General features: G+C 36.9%; 1 protein-coding gene across 17 annotated transcripts in view; it reads left to right on the top strand.

The window, feature by feature from the left end:
* Positions 1-1,081: 1,081 nt before the first annotated feature.
* LOC137256387 (tyrosine-protein phosphatase non-receptor type 4-like) overlaps positions 1,082-22,581 on the top strand; it is a 121,595-nt gene continuing 100,095 nt past the window's right edge. For 3 of the 17 annotated variants that reach the window (XM_067794221.1, XM_067794218.1, XM_067794216.1), the window contains exon 1: positions 6,154-6,230. In XM_067794221.1, coding sequence (XP_067650322.1) covers positions 6,185-6,230 — 46 coding nt within the window. In that variant the 5' untranslated portion in view covers positions 6,154-6,184. Of the gene's footprint in view, positions 1,260-5,369; positions 6,231-12,174; positions 12,323-12,344; positions 12,424-22,581 lie in introns of those variants that run through there. The other 14 variants (XM_067794233.1, XM_067794232.1, XM_067794231.1 and 11 more) reach the window with 11 other exon arrangements.

The raw sequence follows: 22,581 nt of genomic DNA, 5'->3' as shown, positions 1-22,581 counted from the left end.
ATATAAGGGTGATAATGGCAATTGCGCATACTTGCGGTTTAAGTCCATTTTCAGTGTGGATCTATAGACGTGGTAAATAGTACGTCTGCTCTGAGAAAATCAAAAGAGACTTAACCTCTGCATTAATACGTTGGCTCTGTCTAGCCTATAGAGGTAAAAGTACATGACGACTATATATACTCATACTGCCCGGCTTCAATTCTCTAAATCTATATAAATCTTCAAAGTTTATTTGTGGTGTTCCTGCCCTGGCATCTGGAGAATTTTGGCAACACTCAATTACAACTACTTTCCCGCCGTGTTTGTTGTTTAACGCCGAACTGGGCGATATTCGAATCAGGATCAAACAATCCAGGGACTGATGCTAAGATCATCGACTTACGCAAATGGATTACGATGACTTGATCAACCTACACGTGAGTGAGCGAGTTTAGTTGTACTCGGCATTCAGCAGTATTCCAACTATATGGCGGCGGTCAGTAAATATAATCGACTCTGCGTCCGTCAATCCAATGATTAACAGAAATTTCCGTTTCCAGAAATGCTATGTTCCCAACCAACCAGATGAACTCTTGATTGGATACCGACTATAACCGGTAAAATTGTCAGTGAGTGAGTGGGTGTGGTTTTACGCCGCTTTCAACAATTTTCCAGCAAACTCATGGCGGTGGACACTAGAAATTGGCTTCACACATCATATTCACCAATGTAATCCAGCCTAGGTCATCGTCGTGACTAGCTAACGCTTTATAAAGAGTCTATGACATGAAGAAATGTTTCGCTCTGATTTCATAAGCAGAATGTCAAATATTCGTTGCTATCATGACATCATTGCCACAACATTACATGACGTATGTGTTTCACATATATCATACGTCATTTTGAATGATAAAACTACTGTATTTGAAGTGAAAGCCCTGTAAGGTTTAATTAACGTTCGTGTCCCATCAGTTTGACGCTTCGATACTAAAACATGTTTCGATTCAAAATCTTGTCTTGTCCTGTAAAATCACTTGTGGGTATAGTGTCTATAGTGTCTATTCCTGTCACAAGCCACTTGGTGGCGACAACAGCGTGCCATATGGTCACGTGATGATGTTGTTGTTCCGCCGCCATTTTGTCGTGGGATGAGCACTTCCTGTGGTGTTTTATTTCACCTACTGGACGATTTATTAATTCATTACCACATTTTATCACAAAACAAGGATAGATGGTGAAGCACGAAGCTATCCAACAACCCTTGGGGAGTAGACTGTAAGGTAAGCAAAATGGGATCTTTATTTGATATCGTCACTTAGCACACCTGTAAAGACAAAAACCTGTCATTTGTGTCACCGAACACAAAACGTAGTTTACCTGTATGTGACATCGTGGTGCATGCGTATGCATAATGTATGTTTTTAGTAGTGTGAATTGCTTATGATTTAATTACATCAATATGATTATATAGTCTCATACCGAAAATGAGCAAACCGATGTGACCCTGTGCAAATGGAAAGGCGACATATTCAACTACCGTGTGTAAACAAACCGGCTTTGCGGTCAGTAAGGTCTCCACGACATTCATGCTCCCTTCATGATTCGCGTCAAACACATACAATTATGTGCTATTATACGTTATGGTATTCTTCGAGTAAGAATTTGAAAAGCGGATGATTCTTTCCATGGAACTGTATACTGTGTAGTATGACATGCATCCTGGGAATAAATGCTTGTAGCTGAAACCGCTTCTCCCCGAGCCAATTTTACATCTTTGGATGATGTCATTATTTACCTTTTAGGGAATAATAGCAAGTAATTAGACATTTACTGAATACATAATTATCTGGAGCACTACGTTTTCTATAATGGCACTAATATTCTCTATAACATCATTTACTACCAAGATGTTTTTCCATCCTGAAACATAAAATGTAGGAATGTTTAATAGAGATGCTGTAAAATTCATATAATAGAAGAGCCATGTTATGACCATTATAATGAGACGGTATGAAGATTGCATTAATAATTCAAAACTTCCATGTTGCACTTTTTAAATGAAAGAGGTAATGATTGTATTGATTATTTGTTCTTTAAAAAGTATTCTCATAGCTAATCCTGCTAATAATGTTTATGTTTTAATTTTATGATTGCAAAGAGATGTGCATTATTGGTGTTGTCTTTCCAGGTTTACTGACATTTTTATTTGGTGCAGGTTTAATATCATTTTAACTTTGACAATACAACTCAAAATGTTGACTTGGCTTACTCATATAACATAGTCAACTGAGGATACATTATTGTAATGTTACTGTTATCATCACCTTCTTATTCATCATAATCCAGCTTTTATGAGATAGCACAGCATGAAAATTGTACTGTGTGTGCTATTAAATGTTTATTGCCTAAATCGAAACAAGAACTGATTCTTCTGAAAGACCTTTTAGATTCAAATGGCAATTGAATAGGATTGTGTCACCAGTCATGAAAACCTTTGGGCATCTGTTATTCATCAGTACTTTCCACAGTAGATACATGACATTATAAAAGACATACAAAACCTTCTGTCTTATATATCAGTAGTGGTATAAGGATTGGGATATATGTAGAAAATAACATGCTTCTCACAAAATATGGACATGAAAACATTTTGTATTTTCTTGTCTCATTTGTAATTGAAAATTCATACACCCCTGGCTGATTGATTCCATTTATATTTGGTTGATATTAAGGTTATCGATGACAAAGTAAGAAGTATGAAATACCAAAATGTACCGTTAGTGAGTGAGATTTAGAAGTCATCCACATTTTACCAGGTGAACTTCAGAGCCTTGTAACTTTTGTTTGCAGCTCTACACAGGTAACAGTTATCTCCCTTTATTGCATCATCCACTCATCAGGAAATGGTAGTATCTGTCAGTATGATAAATACATGTCGGAGAGGCAGTCTGACTGTAATTTTACTACCAGCAACAGTATTCCTCACCAGGTCATCAACTTACAAATCATTCCTTATTTTCATTTATTCAAATAATTAATGGAAAAAGGGTTTTGTAACTTGGAAACTTAGTTTAATTTTGTAAAACCAGTAACACACAGGCATGACTTTCAGAACTAGTTCAAAGAAACAATAAAATGGTAGTACATCCTTAGACCTGATTTTACCAAACAAGATAAGAATATCAATTCTATCCCGTTTAGTTGCATGAATTTGATTGAACTATAGTGGTTCTTATATCAAATAATACATCCTATCTTGAAAATGAACTGTCCTCTGGTGACAGAGTGGCATTTTAGAAGTTGCACAGACGACTAAAAAAGTTCTATGTGTAGTCAACTTCTTTATTACAAAGAGTATGACATTTTGTCAAAGTTATCAAGCAACCATGAAGTTGACAATCGATAGAACATGGTTTTTCTTCATTTCTATATTGCTTCAAAATGTGGACTATTTACCTGTTTCTGTTTTAATGGAATGAAAATGAACTGTGTCTCAACTTGATGATGCCTTACTGAGTTACTCGCTTGCGGGATGGTGGGGCAGTCTAGTTATAGCAGTCACTCATCATGCCAAAGGTCCAGTTTCAAATTCCTACATGGGTACAATGTGTGAAGCCCATTGCTGCTGTCCCTGCTGTAATATTGTTAGAATACTGCTAAGTGCATAAAAACCATTCTCTAGATATCTTGCAGATTGCCTTATCGTCCAGATTCACCTTTATTTGCTTTATCAAACTAGGGACATAGTGCCTTAATCACTGAGAATAAATTGTCAAACATTGTTAGGGATAGTTTTTTAATCAAGAGGGTCTAGTTACTTTGCATTACTTGGGACAAGGTGCCCCACCTCTCTTTGGACAATTTGCCCAACATCACTGGATCTCACATAGTTTACTTGTTTGCAGTACCACTCAGATTTAGGGGAAATCATGCTGACAAATTGATAGGTCTGAAATATATGCAAAAACTTGTTGTACCTCATTCAGAGTACCTCTGCATCATTTATGTTGCCAAGTTTAATCGGTTAGATAATTCAAGAAGTGAGTTGTAATGGGTATGCTCAATGTCCAAGCATAGACGTCTGATTGGGAGGAAAGAAAGGTAATAAAATCACTGTGCTGATCTGTAGATAGCATCCAGCGTACCCAGGAGATATCAAGGATGGATAGTACTTTTACTTCTTAATAATACATGCTTTCCAAACTTACTGACTTGCCATGATTCCTGTGTGCAGTACTTGTCCTTATTTAAATTGGAATCAGTATAATATATATATAATTTCCCGATCGTGGTTCATGCTCAGACAAAAGTAAGCTTTGTTTTTGTGGTAACTATGTCCGGTGAAAGTTCATACATCGTATTGATGTGGGAAACCAAGGGGCATGTATGGTACCATAGACCAGTACCTGGATGCCGTCTTGCTGCTGTGGACTACAACTTGTGGATATTGGTAAGAAGATTATTGATATTGTTAACTGGAACAGACTATAGAGTGAATATTCCCAGCAGAGGATTATGACTGAAGATGCTCCTCACCAAGTGTAACATGATCTGTACAGTAGTGTGTGTGAGCAGAAACTGCCTCTCATTCTCCATCCTGCACTGCTTCTGCTACTGCACGCTCCTCACATACCAGCTATATGTATACCTGCTATATGGACCACAACTGTGGAAAGCTAATCTCTCCAGCCCATGTCAAAATGAAACACTGACCAGTAGAGTTGTAGAAAGCAAAATGAACTGCCTGTTTGGTTTGACTTCATATCTGAAACAACTTGATTTAGTTTAGCATAAATCCGTTTTGTACCTTATCTTCAGATGAATAGAATAAACTAAGATATCAAGGATGGAGTTGCAGGGATTAAAATGCAAATACATTTTGATTTCTTTAAAGACTGACATACCTGATGAAGCTGGGTAATCAAATACAAATATAAAGCAAAGAATTACAAACTTCATGCTTCCATAATGTTATTATGAAATAAATTCAGATTAAACATGTGACATGCAAATATTTTTTTTACAGTCATTGTTAATGGTCAGACTTTCTTGATAAATTCTGACCATTCTGCAGACACTAAATATGGAATATTCCTGTTGTGCTCTGCATTGCACCTAAGTACATGCTTAAAGATGATGTGATAATTGTACCTACAGAGTACTCTCCATTAGCATATCACAGTTGATTGACCACAGAATTAAGGCCAGGCTTGGAAGAAGTGTGAACCACAGTTCAAAGATGCAGTCTCAGAATCAAGGTGGGCTTCAGTCTCTCCTGCCAGTGTTTGAAGTCTGACAACAAGGCTTTAGTTTGGCTGAAGCTTTATCATCATTATCACTCTGCTGAGAAGATGATAGCTTAGAAAAACATCTGTTGAGGAGTCATCGGTGTTGCCAGAGAGTAAGCAGCGTGCCTGGCTGGGGGACTGGTGTTTCTGGACTAATGGTGCTTGGTCTCAGGACAAATGGCAGGATGGGGACCCCCAGTTTGACATTTTCAACTGAACTTTAACCAGGGGACAGATAGCTTCTCAACCTTGTTAAGCCCAGTACATATGGGAGAGCCTATAAAGGGAATGTTCCGACACTAGCTGTATGTCCCAGTTGAGAGGTAACTGAGGCAGAAAATCCTATCCTATGACTTGATAGAGGAAGAAAGGAATTTGCCTCTTTTGAAAGGTGTTGTGGATTGTGTATCTGTGGGTTTTGACCACATGTTCCTATAAAGTGAACAGTTCAAAGGATCTGTACAGTGGTATATATCTTTCAGGTTATTCTGACCTGGGATGCTAGAATGTCTGAAATATATCTGACAGAGGAAGTCTGTAGTGATATTATGGACATTACAAACGTGTGTGGATATTATCAACATACCTTCCTGAAATAGTGCTTTACCAGTGTGAGGTGAACCAGTTTCTAGTTATATGACAAACAGTTTAGCTTTATTGACTTCAGTTGTAATAACATGTCCTAATGTTTACGCTGAGTAGATGTGATATGCAAAATTATGACATCCTTATGTGGGTGTTTAATAAACAAGGATGATGAATGCTTTCGCTTTGTCATGGAACAGGAAAGAAATAGGATGTTGCATTTTTGAGGCATTCTCATCACGACATACATATACAAACTCACACAGGACAAGCACAAGTTTTAGTTGTAGAGAAGACTACATGTGTTGATCCTTTGGAGACAAACAATACAAATGGATATGATGACAGAAATCAGGAAGTTGTGGGAGCGAATTACTGGTAAGCTGTTAAACATCATGTAGACTAATTATTTAATAAAACTGAACCTATGGAGAATATTAATTTAGTAACTACTGACCCAGTTTTGAACATTTGCTGTTACAGCATTTTATACTGCAGTGTCTTGTAATATTTCATGTTGTTCTAAATATGTGCAGTAGTCTTCAAGTAATGAAGTCATAATTTTTGGCAAATGTGTCTTTATTCATTCATTATTGAGGCTGGAATATTCTGAAAAGCATATATGAGATAGTTCAGATAGAACTTAAGAGGCTGGTTCTAATGAAGAACACTGTGAGTAATGATGGTTTCCATCGTGGAAGATTCCTTAATATCTATAATTGTTAAGTTTCAACCATAGTGTACTAACAGGGATGGCAATTTTCCAGCAATTCTTATCGATGACACAATGTTGAATTTTCAGCTGAAAACTGATTTTCCTGTTCCTATCCCATACTAATAATTACTACAATGATTCTGTGAGTCTACATGTTCCACTGTATGTTGTTGTAAATGCCCACTTCACCATATGAAAATTTAGTCTCTTATACAGATCCTGATAAAATTATACCCAATATGTCTCAAGTCTCATTTTGTCTGAAAATAGAAAAAGTTCCTTTGCTTCTTTTCACTATTTTTATGCTCCCACCATATATGACAGGGGGCATTGTAAGTGAAGAAACATTTGAACTGAGGTACATTTTGATGATAGTGTAATAGGAGATGATGGTGTAATAGGGGATGATGGGAGTGTACATTATTCATTTCTCCTCAAGAACTATGTGATGGAATTCATTTAGATTACACATGTGCTTTATATCTCATATGTTGATGTTGTATTTTATTTATTTTTCCAGTTTTAATGCCGTTTGGACTTAAATAAATTTTGTTGAGTTTCTCTCTCTCCTATAGTGTTATAGGAGATGAAGTCTATGAGTTCTCCACTAAAACTGCTCAACAGAATTGATGAAGTTTGTGTATGTGTTTCACTGGGACTCGAAAGGTGTCCATCTCATAGCTGCATAGTTGTTTATTGAACATGTTTAGAAGAAATTAATCAGAAGAGCACACTCAGTGTAGGGAACACTTTCTACAGCAGTGGGGGCATCCTGTCCCCTGGCACAATTTTGTCTTGTTAGGAATTTAGTTTGGAAACCTTTTTTTCTGAAACTAGATGTTTAGTCTACACCATAGTGTGAACTGACTGCATGTCACAAGTACAGTGACAGCTTAAGTGAGCTTGTTAGTAGGATGTGATTGAAAATGTCACACCTCAATCTGCTGCAGGCTACAGGAAATATGACCCACTTTGTATCCTTTGGAAAGTCAACAGGGAAAGATAAATGTTGGGGTTTTGAACTGTGGGATGTGTAAAATACTGAATATGCACATCATATGGAAATATATAATTGAAGACAGTCTATTGGGAACATTTTAAAAATTTATTGCCTTGATTGTTTTGGTCACTTAGTCATTTTTATTTTTGCTATTTCTCGGAAGTTAAGCAAGTATTTATGTTTTTTTAAAGAGAAGAAAATTCTGCCTTCAGATTTTCACAAATTATTGGATCTAAGTGTGACTACCTGAAAATAACTTCCATGATCTCCTTGAGAAGTACCAGGACATGCTATGGATTATTATTAATTATAATGCTATAAATGTTTTTCCCAAATTGCTTGGAAACTTTCACCATTCCACAAGGTGGTAACATTTATTAAACAGACCATGAACTGATAGAGGGGTCTATTTTGTGTTTAAAACACTCATTTGAATCTTGATGATTACTGTATTTGACCATAGATTAGGTGAACTCAAAGATAGGCTGTGGTCCATACTTGACTCATCAGTAGCAAAATGGTATGTGCAGTGTATGTTAAGCCAGACCCCAAACGTTTCTACATCTTTTCTTGGAAATCAGTCTTGGGATATACAGTATTAATAAAACTATATGTTGAGTTATGCACAGTGTATCCTGTTGTTACACTATACAAATGTCTGATATATATCAGGGGTTAAAAAATCCCATTGCCTGACGCTTGGGACAAGTCAGTTTTCATTTCAGGCAATCAAATAATGGTGTCTTACTTGTCCATGGCCTACTACATAATTTCTGCTTGCAGTTTCAAACAGTATATAAACTTGAATTTCATTTCATATCTGCTCAAAATGTAGCTATTACATTTAACAATGACCATAAAGTAGAGTTATCTTTCTTTGCTATTTATCCCTTCTCAGTAAATAGCCCACTAAACATTATCATCAGATTCCATGTTAATACAAGACACTATTATGGATGACAACTTCTTTAATTCTTTTAAAAGAATTAAAGAAGTTGTCATCCATAATAGTGTCTTGTATTACCTCACCAACTTTGAAGAATTTCAGATACCATGTTGATTTATTCTTTCATAATTGCATCATCATGATTATGTCATAAGAATCAAGGTAAGTGGAAAATAAGTCAGGACAAGTTACTTTCTTGAAGTATGACCTGAATGACGGTATATTAGGGACCCTATGGTGAGTCCTGATACGACCACTGAACAGAATGAATACATTTTTAAATGTGTGCAAACTTATATTCAACAGTCGGAACGTTTTGTTTGATTACATAAATTCTGTTCCTTCCTCTCTTTCATTTTCCTATCTCTTCTCTCTATTCTTTTCTAAGATGTATACAATTAAAAATGTATGTATGTAAATATTGGGGATCAGGTATTTTAAGTTGGATAACTTGTCCCCAGTCCCGTTCACATTTGTGAATAAAATATGTTTAAATCAACCTTAGTGTAGATGCAGCGCCCATTTTCTACCTGCAAAGACCCAAAAGTGGAAGTCTTGGTTCTGAAAGCAGGCAGTTTCATTAGTCACTGATTGTAGTATCTCTTTTTGTCTTTAAGTAGCTATACCACATGATTTTTTCATATTACAGATAACTAATCATAAATAACATTGTCTGATAGCTGGCATTCCACTGATTTCAGATCACTTTTCCTTTTGAAAGTCGGACCATAAATAAATATTTTAGAAGCAAATGAAGTGTCAAAATTCTGGGTCCCGGTTTGGATCAGTTTTGTTCATATTTACCGGAAATTTGTGGACCATTTTTTTCGTAAAAATATCTAAATTTCCCCAAAACTTTGCTGTTTTTTGGTGTATTTAAACAAAATTTGGTACATACGGTAATTGGACACCACTGATTCCAATTTGGGCATCAGAATTCACTTATGTCTAATAGATCAGGACTTTTTCCAGAAATTCAAGCCAAAAAATGAAGGAACTGAGAGTTGACCATTGTGATGTTTGAACTTAAGCATTTATTGAATGAAAAATGTGCCATTTCGTCAGTTACAATTAAGGGGAACATAAGTTGAAAATGAAAATCTGTGGACATAAATCTTAGACATAATGATAGAACTTGTTGTACCCGATATACTGGTTCTCAACGAAAAATAAGAAGAAGAAGAAGAGAAGAAGAAGGGTTTATTTGTATAAAGGCCATACGACCCATAGAACAAGATGGTACAATAGTGATCTTGGTTACCAGTTTCATGAAACAACGCTAACAGGAGCAGAATAAACATGTTCTAAGCACTTGACAAAGTTATTTATGATATTAATGTCTGATGATGTACATATGCTATGGAGGGAATAATAGTATCCATGGACTGTTTTTGGAATGTATCACCGACACATCTCCTCATAGCGTTTACAAATATAAACAATATGAATTTCATCCTCGATACTTTTACAGTGTTTGCATAACACAATGTCGTCATTGCAAGAGGCAATACTTCGTCTAGTATATTTGATACCAAGTGCACTAGATCCTGATCTGAATAACGTGAAAAGACGTTTAAGTTTATTACTTATGTTCAATGATAGATATTTTTCACAAGTCAGCAGCGATTTATGTGATTTGTAAAACGACAGCGAAGGAGCATCTAGGGAAAGATGCCACTCTTACATGGAGCAGTTGTTAATTCTTTCGGTAAACATATATAGAAACATTTTTGTATCGCCAACATCTTGGGAAATCCAAGCAGTACCAAGACCATAATGAAATAACAAAGCACTGACGTGACGAGGCCATGTTGCACGTTTCCTGAATTCAACAGATAATAGGAATTGATAACATTGATATAGATATCTACTTGGATGCATTCTTAATAATAATACAATACATTATAAATATAATAATACAGTATATATATAGATAGGAAAGCATATTGTGGTAAACTGGTGTCAAAGCAGTGTCAGTCTTTACTTTAACTGATGAAGCTGTTTGCTTCCCTTGAAATAGCCACAATGAACCTAAGGAGTTGCTTCCCTTGCACTGTCAGATTTGATGTCACTCACAATGTTTATAGGGTATTTTGTTGCCAGAGCTGTATTCTCCAGTGTCCATGACAATATTCATGAATAAAGTCCATGAGTTACATCTTGTCAAGGATATGTATCATCGTAATGTTTTTGTACATCATGTTCAAAAGAGCTACTGTATACATGTACATGTTTATTTTTGTCCTGAACCAAAGGCTCATAGAGTTTAAAGCAAATTTCAAGATTTCACTCTTGTGGACGATTCTGTCTCTGTCTGGCTAATTGTAGTGTCCTGGAAATGTGTTCTTTCTTGTACTGACTGCTATTTTGGACGCATTGTGATTAAGTGCTTAATTAGAAAGTCTACCCTAGTGGGGATTCTTTGTTACAATGCATCTACAGCAATGTATGCTCATATGATTTAACTGGATGCCAGGTTATCTGATGGATTGAATGTCATTGTACACTGCATTCTCTTCCCACAGTGGTTACTTGTCATATCTTACCACGTAACCTCTGTTCTAATACGACCCTTTCATGGTGTGAGTGTTCAAGACTCGTGATTGGAGGCAATCAGATTTAGTAGTGCAGTCAGCGACCTTGTTTCAAAAGTGATCGTTCGCAAGATCTCGGTAATTTCCGGATGCATCGTGAAAACTGGAACCTTTTCCCGAGTGCGATACTCAAATGTTTCTTCTAGACAGAACTCGAGTCATGTCATATTTGTTTCTCCACATTGCTTGCATTTGTCAAGTTGAATCTAGGTCGATGTAACACATGCTCTGATTGGACAAAAAAAAGGGAAATAAATCTGCTGCCATTTTGCCGCTAGGGGATTTTATGAGAACCACAAATTATGGCCATATTGGAACAGAGGTTCGTAGGAAGATATGACAAGTAACCTATGTGGGAAGAGAATGTGTACACTGAAGACTCATGTTAATAGTAATCTGTTAATCACTGGTTTGTCGCCTTCAGGTTTCAATACTTTACAGACTACTGCATCATCATACACCAAAATAAACAAACATGTTAGCAGGTGTAGTCAAGAAGTTGTAAATGAAGTGATTCTTCCTTCCCACCACTGTGCATGTGTTATATCTATACAGTAATTGAATCAAATCTGGTAACTCTGAGTAAACATGTACGACATAATTTATCATCTAAGTATGCTTGAAGGAATCACTTGGAATATTTATGAATGTCTTCATTTACATTGATTTTGATATCAGAACAAATTTGTTTGTTATATAATTACTTTTCTTCCTGTGGAATATTTTTTCTTCACATTCATGCTAGGTCAAATCTAGTTTGCTTATGAAAATATTAACATGTTTTTTCTCAGCATTATGTACCACAGACACAAAGACAGAAATCTGTTGTCGCTTTTGCCTTTGTTCTATAGATAGTGTGACAGATCACCAGCCTGAGATATCTGGCCATGACATTGCTGGGAATTCTCTATGCTCAATACCTGTGTCCTTAGAATCTGGCGACCTACTTCTTCTGGCTGTAATCAGGGCATGATAACCAGGCATTTGGGCCATTACAAAATCGTAATGCTCATGGACTCCTGCACAATTTGCATAATTGAGGAGCGCTGACTCTCTTTCCCCCACTCACTGGGCGGTGGGCCGGCCTTATTGTCTGTCCACTCCTCACTGGTGTGACGATGCATTCACTGTGTTTGTTGTCGTGAGGGATGGATCTGTAGCTGCCATTTCCTTGTCTGATTTCCTAACAATGGAAGGCTGCTGTCGATATTATAGGTTAGTAAACATAGACCATAATATCCGAGTATCTGTAAGCTGTACGTACTGCTTCTGAGGCTGGCATAGATATGCAGTATGGAGGAGATTTCGAGAGTGCTGTGAGTGAAAGGGCATGTTTTATGTCTATTTGGTGTGACGTTTGACACCAGTTGAAAAATCTTAAATGCATGACCTGGTGTGGATGTGGATATGATTCCGTTGCATGCAGCATAGCTGCAACAAGGAGTGGTGCTGAGAAACTTAGTATATTGATCAGACATCTGGTGCTAGTCATTTTTCAGGCAAAAACATTTTTGCATGTGTCTGTCATTGATGATTAATGAGTATTGATCATGTTGATGTTTAAGGTTAATTGCTGCAGGTCAAAGCATGGAAGTGAGTATGTGATCTGATGTGAACATGTCTCTTACATCAGTGCTGTGACTCTTTGTTCACTGATGCCTCAGCACAGCCCTCTGAGTCTCACTGATGAGGTCAGATTCTTAGTTTAAATGTGATGTTTGCTTGAAAGAATGTTTCATGAAATTGTTAAAGACTGACTCTTGTAAACCGCATTATGTTGAATTTGAAGCATGAGGCACACAATGGAGTAGTTTGTACTTCAAATGTCATGACTATCTGACGTGTTTGTTATTGGATGGGTTATCTGTCACCATAATCAAGATATAGCTTCAAAATGCAATATTTTGAGACAAAGGATAAAAGTGTTATGAACACAAATTTGGCAGTTCTAAATACTTTGTTAACTATCATAACCCCTGAAGAGTGACATAAATGTAACATAATATATTATATATATTGCAATATAATGAGACATACTTTGCATTTTCAATAATATTCATGTTGTCAAAAGCAAATACAAAAGGTACACATTAATGTCTTTGTGATTGCCCTGTTTCATCTTTGTACATTGTTTGATTCTGGAAATGTCAAAACTGTAAGGTGAAGACAGTATATTCAGTCATCAATATTGATAGATCAACATGATATAATTCAGTTGATGATTTTGCAAGTCTGTTTCAGCTTGAATATTTGTGTTTAATATGCATACAGAAAGTTTGTGTTTTGCAAGCTGCAGTGCATAAGCAGCAGTGATTCATAGTCTCCTTGTGTTCTTGCAAGGACTACTATGCTACATGGCATCTTTATATAAAGTGAATGGCTGTGTCTCCATGCAGTGTCTGGGTATGATCAGCTAGTCAGTGCTGTCACCGTGAGTAACTCTGTCTCCATGCAGTGTATGGTGTGAACTGCATCTCTGTGCTGTCAGCATGACAAGCTGTGTCTCCATGAAGTATCTAGGTATGAACTGCATCTCTGTGCTGTCAGCATGACAAGCTGTGTCTCCATGAAGTATCTGGGTATGAACTGCAGCTCATGGCTGTCAGCATGACAAGCTGTGTCTCCATGAAGTATCTGGGTGTGAACTGCAGCTCATGGCTGTCAGCATGACAAGCTGTGTCTTCATGAAGTATCTGGGTGTGAACTGCAGCTCATGGCTGTCAGCATGAGAAGCTGTGTCTCCATGAAGTATCTGGGTGTGAACTGCAGCGCATGGCTGTCACTGTCAGCATGACAAGCTGTGTCTTCATGAAGTATCTGGGTGTGAACTGCAGCGCATGGCTGTCAGCATGACAAGCTGTGTCTCCATGAAGTATCTGGGTGTGAACTGCAGCGCATGGCTGTCACTGCCAGCATGACAAGCTGTGTCTTCATGAAGTATCTGGGTATGAACTGCAGCTCATGGCTGTCAGCATGACAAGCTGTGTCTTCATGAAGTATCTGGGTCTGAACTGCAGCTCATGGCTGTCAGCATGACAAGCTGTGTCTCCATGAAGTATCTGGGTGTGAACTGCAGCTCATGGCTGTCAGCATGACAAGCTGTGTCTCCATGAAGTATCTGGGTGTGAACTGCAGCTCATGGCTGTCAGCATGACAAGCTGTGTCTTTATTAAGTATCTGGGTATGAACTACACCCAAGTGCTGTCAGCAGGTGTCTCCATGAAGTGTATGGGTATGAATGACTGCATCATAGTCTCTGGGTGTAAAGTGACTCTGTACTGTCAACACTCTTGCCTGCATCTCCAAACATAATATTACATTAACCTGGTAATGTCTGATTCACACTCATCACCTCATACTTCTTTTGTATGTAGGCATCTAAGTGGTTGAATATAGAAGTATTGAATGATGTTTAGTCTAATTTCTGGTTGGGGGAAGAAAATATAAACCAGTGTTTGGTGGTAGAAACTCTTTTGCTAGTAGGTTTTTACTGTCTGCTATGAAGAATTATATATTAATATACAATTTTCCACATATTTAATCTACAACCTTTGCATTTTTACAAACCGCTGATTTTTCAAGTGTTATTGAAGTGTTGATAGCACCTGAGAAAGTACAAGGCATATGAAACTAAATGTTTGCTTGAAGGACCTTATTGATGACAACTTGATAAATATCCCAAAGGATCTTTATCTAATATCACTATAACAGACATATTTGGATATCTTTAACTATTACTTTATGTGTTTTCTTAAAACATAGTGAAACCATTGTTGTAGCTAACAGAACATGTATGCACATATTTCTAGTTTCACAGATCATTTAAAAATGTGATCAGATTTCTGATAAGAATTGTCAAAACATGTTTTAAATGTAAGTATTCCTTCTCTTTATCAACCAGCATGGTATATGAATCTTGCACATGTATACTGCTGGTACAAGGGTGTTTGATCAAGAATGGGTTAATGGTTTAATTTCCTTCTGTATTGATCTGGAGGCAGAACTAGCTATGTATCAGTGCTCTATCCACACCCACAACATTTACAGCAAAGATTGGGATTATGTTGTGGATGGGAAGATAGTACATTAGCCTGAAGTGGGGTACAGTGATCAGATAAACATATCAACAGCCAGTGGTATTGATGGAAACATTGGATGGCTAATAACATCAGTAGAGCTGTAGATTGATTAACACTGGGTTTACTGACCTGATATTACATTATAGCCGATGCTGATCTAGACATCAATGGTACTCACTGGCCCTGTACATTCTCAACCTGTCATACTGACTTAACTATATGAAAATGACAGATTTTGAATTTTTTTGTTAATTTTGTTGAGTATATTTTAACATGTTAACTTTTTGCTGACTGTAGCATTTCTACAATGTAGAAAAAAATACATAATAACCATATTTGTGAAGATAGTAAAAACATCAACATATGATATTTTGAATTGTTGCGTGATGTAAGATTCTGTGGTTCAAGATATTCAGGTCATAATATCATTAATCCTGGATTTGGGCATATAGGGTTAACATCTGTGTCTGTTCATCCATCCATACGAAATAGGGAATGTGATCTATCCACTTCTTCATAAAAACCATTCTGTGGAATTCAATGAACTTATACATGGCTTTCTTGGGACTCTAATGGTAGGCATCTCATGTTTTGTTTTTGTATTTTATGGTTGTTTTTGTAAGTGTAAAGACATTTGAACTTGAGGTATGTGTGTACGCTGTCCACTTCTCCTCAAAAACTACTTTACAGAATTCATTTAGATCATGCATGTGTGTCATGTGGATCTCTAAAGGTGTGCCTCTCATATTTTGATTTTGTATGTTGTTATGATTTCAATTTTGATGTTTGAATTTAAATAAATTTCGTTGAATTTCTGTTTGAGTATAGTGTTATAGGGGAGGTGTATGTTATCCTTTTCTCAAAAACTACTCTATGGAATTCATTTAGATTACACATGTGCTTTATAGAGGGACTCTAACAGTGTATTATGTTTTGATTTTGTATCTGATATATTTTTCCAATTTCAGTGTTGTTTGAACTTACATAAATTTTGTTGAATTTCTCTCTGAATTAGTGAATATAGTGTTATAGAGGATGAAGTCTATCCACCGCTCCACAAAAGCTGCTCATCAGAATTGATTGAGCTTCTCGTGTGTTTCATTGGGACTCTAAAGGTGTGCATCACATACCTTGTTCATCCCATTTCTTAATTTTGTCACTTCTACAGATGTTTGAACTTACTTGAATTTAGTTCTATTCATAGTGGGTGTACTTTATGTACTTCTAAAAAAAAAACACTGCACAAAAGTCATTTAGCTTACAAATGTCTTTTAAAGAGCCTCTAAAGGTGTGCATCTCATATTTTGGTTTTTGTATTTTGTAGTTTTTTGTATATTTAGAGACATTTGAACTTGGATAAATTTTTTTTTTTAATTTCTCTCTGATAATAGTGAAATAGGGGATTAAGTCTAACCACTCCTCCACAAAAAATGCTCATGTACCCTCGAGGTTTGTTTATGTTTGCTGAGCCCACAGGGGAACATAAACAAACCTCGAGGGTACATGAGTCCATAGACCCCGAAGGACCAGTGAACAACATATTTGTCTTACCGAACACCTGAATTTTAATTTTGCACTCTTTGAAGAACTGTCTTCTTTTGAATGTGAGGCGAATCATTTCGTCGCCATTGTGCAGACAATGCAAGGAAAACAATTTTAGTGTTATCTCCCTTCCACCATTCACTTTCAATCGCAAAACATTGGTAATTTCCATGCAACATGCATGATTCAATGTTATTCGAAATATAGAAGTACTACCATGAAGAACCAAATGAGTTTGGCATTCCCAGCAGCGTACATTGAAAAAATTACATCGTCTGTAAGCGTGGTACATTGAAAAAAATGCAAGGGCGCTTAGCCAATCAGAAAGCGACATTCATGTGCAAGGTAAGATAACACTAATGGTAGATGGTGTGATTTGTTTGTTAGTAATATCATCATTTTGCTGCCATTAGGATGTTCGTCACTATGACCTGCTGCTGCTTTTTATTTCTTGCATGCCACTTTATGTATGAACCTCTTTAACATCTCCATTGAAGGTATTCTATAAAAGTCAAAGTTAACTTGCAAAGTTTCCAGCTTCAGGCATTGTTGAAGAATGTACTTGGTTCAGTGAAGCTTGATGAAACTATTTCATATTTTGACATTGAAGTTCAGTTTCAAAGTACTGATATTTTATGAGGAAATATTTCACAAATCATTTGGTAGTGTTATCCAAAGTTCCTCAGATGTACTGAAGTAATGTATGCTTTTCTTGTGGTTATGAAGGTGACTGGGAAGTCCGAATGCAGAACTTGCTTTGATAGCTGAAAACACACATCATGGAACTCTTTTAGTTATTTTTGAATCTAAGTGTGTACTTGCTAATGATTTTGCTACGAAGCTGTGGAAATCATTAACAAATTTGGCATCTGTGAATTTGCACTTTCGGTGATGCTGATACCACAATAGTGAGAAATATAACAAGAATTCCCTGTGAATTGTGATGTGGCTTTAAGTCCAACTACATAATTTTATGTTTGTCTGCACAGTCAGCGCCCAGGCAAGTCTAGGCCAAGGGATGCGGTGGCAGTGTTTATAAGTGCCTGTTACTGCACTCAGGCAGCATTGCCTTGACTGGCTGCCAAATCATTTTGAGCCAATGTGTTAGGAAGTTACATTGGAGATATTGAGATACGGGAGTGGGTGGTGGTGTTCATCTTTTACATGGGCCAGCAATAGCAGCCTCTGCAGTAACTTCTATAGCAGCCCCATGTGTGAAGTCAAGTTACTTGTCACAGTTGGTTCTGTGCTCTTGTTGTGACTGGTTTTTGTTGATGCTCAGAGAACCTTGTTCTCATTCTTCCTTCCACCCCTTGGTTCCAGTCCTCCTCAAGGTGCCCTCTTTCTTTTTCGGATTACTGCATTCCTGAAAAAACATCAAAATGAGGTAAGCAACACCTACATGTAGGTTAATTAGTTTTCCAGAAGTTTGACAACCTCATTCATGGAAACTTGCTTGAAGGAGAGTAATATTTCTAAGCGTTTTGAAGTTTCCCTTTATCAGCAGAACATATCTCTATCAGTTTGGGAAATTTTAGAAACAATACTTGATAAAGCATTTAGTAAGAATGTTTTCCTTTGTAAAACAGAAATCGTGATGTGTGGATTGAGTATCTTTGAAAGTTGATTGTTTGCTTGAAGAATTAAGTTTGTGTGGTGAACATGCAGAAACAGCTACTCTGGTGATGGATGAAACACTGAAGTCTTAATTCCTTCTGAAAACCGTCCTCACTCTTTGAATATGTGATGGTTTTCATCACTTTCATAAGAAATGATAAAGGTTACAGCAGGAATCTATAGTTATGCTTCAAGCCACACTTTATCATTACAAATTCCAGCATAAATTCCGTCCCATATTACATAAGATAACAAGGTGGTAATCTTATACACCAGCATCTGTTGTTGTCGTCACATGCCTTCAGGAAATAAGACATGAAACAAATATTGCTTCAAGTTTAAATATCTTAATTTTGCAAAAAGCGTGAAATAAACAGATGCAAGTATTATTTTTCCTGTGTGTGCAGACATTTCCTATAATGGTAAGAGAAAAGTGTGATCTGCAAGGACAAACTACCTGATTTAAGTTTTACCTAAACTGATCAGCAATGGTGAAAACCTGTGGTTCAGATTGCCAGTTTGTGTGCCAAGACCAAGAATAATGGAGGCTGACCCTGTGCTGCATGGTGGCTTCAGGTGGCTTCATGTGAGCCAATAACGAGGGTTATTACTCGTTTTCTCTCGTGTACATTATCATCATCTCCAGAATGTTTGCGCTCAAGTGGAAAGAAGAGGTTTACTGTACTTGGATCCAATCACATTTTGTAGAAGAACCTGTTAAAATTTTGAAGTTATTTTGTCCATGTTCTGATAACAAACCTTTCCTGTTTAAAAGGAAACATTTCAAAGGCACAGATACCATGTGCTCTTTATGGGACCAGAACTGTCAAATGAGACCTCTGCTGAAAGGAAAATTATTATGGGGCTGGAAGTGGTCAAGAAATTATGTGGTTGTCATTTGAATTGAACTTTCATTCCATCAGTGTTAGTTTGATCAGAGGGTGGGAGTTCTTCGGTAAGTAGACAAATCAGGGATTGTTCTTTGCACAGCTTCTTTGTTAATATTGTAAGATACTGTGCTCAGAAAAATCAATTACAACATAGAAATGATAAGGTCAGTAATAGTTCATTTTATTCTATTAATAGTCACTTATTTTATTGACATGGAGAGTAAGGTGAAACACACGGAAAGCCTGGAATGGGGACAAGGCACTGTACTTGTTAAACTTTATGACTCATAGTCACATGAAAGAACGGGGGTAGCTCCAAAGTACATACTGTAAGAGCTATGACAAGGAAACCCTGACTTTTATTCTTGATTTGAAACTCTGATGATGTGTGTTTTCATTTTTTATTATCCGTGACGGGAACCAGTTGAGGGATTAAACATTGCATATAAATGATATAGGTCCCTAAAAATATATTACATGTTCTCAATGAGAGAGGTGAATATTGGCACTACCAGATTTGTGATATTATCTGTTTGTTCAGAGCCTTGAGATGCTCCACCAAGAAGGGACTGTAGGGGCATTGATCCGCTGTATGTTATAGGATCACACACTCTGCAAGCTAGGGCATTGTCCAGGGCAATGGACCCAAGGACTGGGGAATTACTTTGACGGATTGAGTGGACATAAGGTGTTTGGCTGCAGTCAAGAAGATGGATCCACTCTGCTGTCACTGAACAGTTGCCAGACTGCTGGAAGTCTGCATGTTATGTTTTATAGATTGACAACCAGAATGGTCTCAGTTATGTTACTTGAAAGAGGATGCAAATGAAAGTGTTCAATAAACAAGATTACTTTTGAGTTTAGAAAGGCGTTTTTATGGGTAAACCATACAATCTTGTGCAGTCATATTATCATGGCCAGCTGAATAACTTCATGCTTCTTCTGGATACATTATTGTATTGGGTCCAGGATCACAAATGATTTTGTGCATATCATTTTCCTTTAAGTATATTTGTCTGTGGAGGATATTAGAGGTGAGACAGATGGGAATGTTGCGTGTCGCGTCAGAAGAGTTTTTCTAGAGGATCTTGCTGCTGAGCTCAGGTGCTGAAGTCGGGTCTGTGTTTTGATCGATACCACTGACCAGTCTTTGACCAGCTGCTGACCACCAGGATGAGGGTGTGTACTTTTGGTAATTGCTTTGATTTGCCAGCAACCATGGCATTCTGTGTCCCTATTTTCTGAACCCACAACTAGGGAGCAATGAAATACTTAGCAGCAATTTGACAATATGACAGTCTTTTCTGATTTTCTCTGTAGTGTTCAAGTTCAGTTCAAAATCACAGCGCAGAAATTGTTTTGAATTTATTTGCCTTAGCTAGCTCTCCATGATGTTGATCGTCAGATGAGATGCTCACTAGCAGCCTTGTCATCGTCATTAGCAAGTGAATTGTGATGCATTTAACCACTGTAGCTTGAACATTGTGTAATAGGATGTACAAGTTGAAGGCTAGCATTTCACAGCTATCACATCTAATTAAATCTGAGTCATGCTTCAAGCATGGATTATGCTTCTTACAATCTATAAATTCTGTCAGAGGTTTGAACACCAATGTTACACAGGGCTTGATTTGAACCTTTCATTAATAGTTCAATCCAACAAGGTTCAAGCATGTTCATCTTATATACTGGATTGTGTATTGAGTATTGAGTTCACAGTGAGGATTTGTCAGCTAGTTGAATTGAGAGGATGTGGTGGAATGGGGGTTAAATTAAGAACCTTGAATTGATTAGCATGAACGTTAATGATAAAGTAAGAAGTGAACTGCTGAAATAATCAGGACTTTAAAATTGACACTATAGTGTACTAATTCTTTATGTCAAGATCATTGACTGGTGATCTGTCCAACAAAAACACAAAGAGAATTCCATAATTCCCTGAAAATGCATGTTTACTACCATTGAAAATATCAGTGTGTATAGCAATGTCAAATTTGTTTTGCTCTTGTTTAAGGTTTAGTTTTCCTAACCATGACCCTAAGCAATATCTAGTCTAGCTGCTAAATGACAACACAGAATTGTTGAATTTTGAGATCTTCAGTGATTATTTTGGTGAACCAAGATGAGAAAATTGTGGCAATCACATATGGTAAATAATTATATACAAAGGATTTCGCTTGAGCTCCCTTAATTACTTGGGACCTGACTGCATGGTGTGTTGTAGGATATCGGTAGTAATTCCTGGTTGGATGTATTGATTGTTGCTGTGTGACTGACACTGAGTTTTGGCTTTCATCTGGTCAGGAAAAGTATCACTGCAAGATGGCAGAGGTGGGTATGTGCAAGTGAACTAAAGGCATTTATGTACTCCATAAAGTTGCTGTGTTAAATATTGAGTGTTAGGCACTGAGGAAATTGAACAACTATTATCACATGGAAAACCGTCTTCCACTATGGAACTGGGTAATTATGAAGTCTTACTGTGGAGTTTATGTCCAGTATAGTTAGGGGAAACGTTAATGTAATAAATGTGAAGATTTTAAGTTGGATAGTACATGGTTTTGTAGATTTATGTGATCTTCTAAAATGTAATTGAAGGGCTTTTGAGACTGATGGGGGAGAGTTTAGTGAGTGTACAATTACTTGAAAGAGCTTCCAATTCAGGAAAATATCTATTAGCAATGGAAGGCTTCATCCAGCTGCACAGTGCAGTTCCTGATGACAAATCAAATCACACACGATTTTGTCATGCTGGGAGGAATTGTCAAGTATTGTTGAGGATTTTTTTTTTTTCATATTTGATCTCATAGCTAAGTAATTGATTAACTGTCAACATGTGCATTCATTTTGTATATATGACAAATAGGAAACTGGGGAAGGGGTGGTAGGTACCGTATATTACTGTAGATAAGGTGTTCTCATTGATAAGCTAAGGAAGACAATTGTATGTTCTGTAGATAAGCCAGATCATCAACTGAAGTGATACAAGTCTTTCCTTTCCACCTTGAAAAAAGTTTGAAGAAAGTATAACTTATAGATAAAACAACCCCCTTCTACAGAGTGCTCTTTATTTTCTTCAAAATTCGGATTATCTATACTGTAAATATGTATCATATGTACTGTCTGTCATGTACAGTAAATTCTTCAAAGTTGAATCATGATATGTGATATGAGTATAGAATATCACTGTAAGATGAAAAAAACTTCTCCATTTGCTGTAAGTTCTTTTAAGTCGTGTCTTCCCTGTTGACGGTTGGTTGCTGTCTTGGATCTCTTTATCACCACATCTTGTTGTCATGGACCAACCAAGCAACTGTTTCCTGTGGAATAAAAATGTGGAGAAAAT

The sequence above is a fragment of the Haliotis asinina genome, chromosome 11, assembly GCF_037392515.1.
Source record: "Haliotis asinina isolate JCU_RB_2024 chromosome 11, JCU_Hal_asi_v2, whole genome shotgun sequence".
Lineage (NCBI taxonomy): Eukaryota > Metazoa > Mollusca > Gastropoda > Lepetellida > Haliotidae > Haliotis > Haliotis asinina.
The sequence above is the reverse complement of the archived record's forward strand: the minus strand, read 5'-3'. Positions and strand labels throughout refer to the sequence as shown.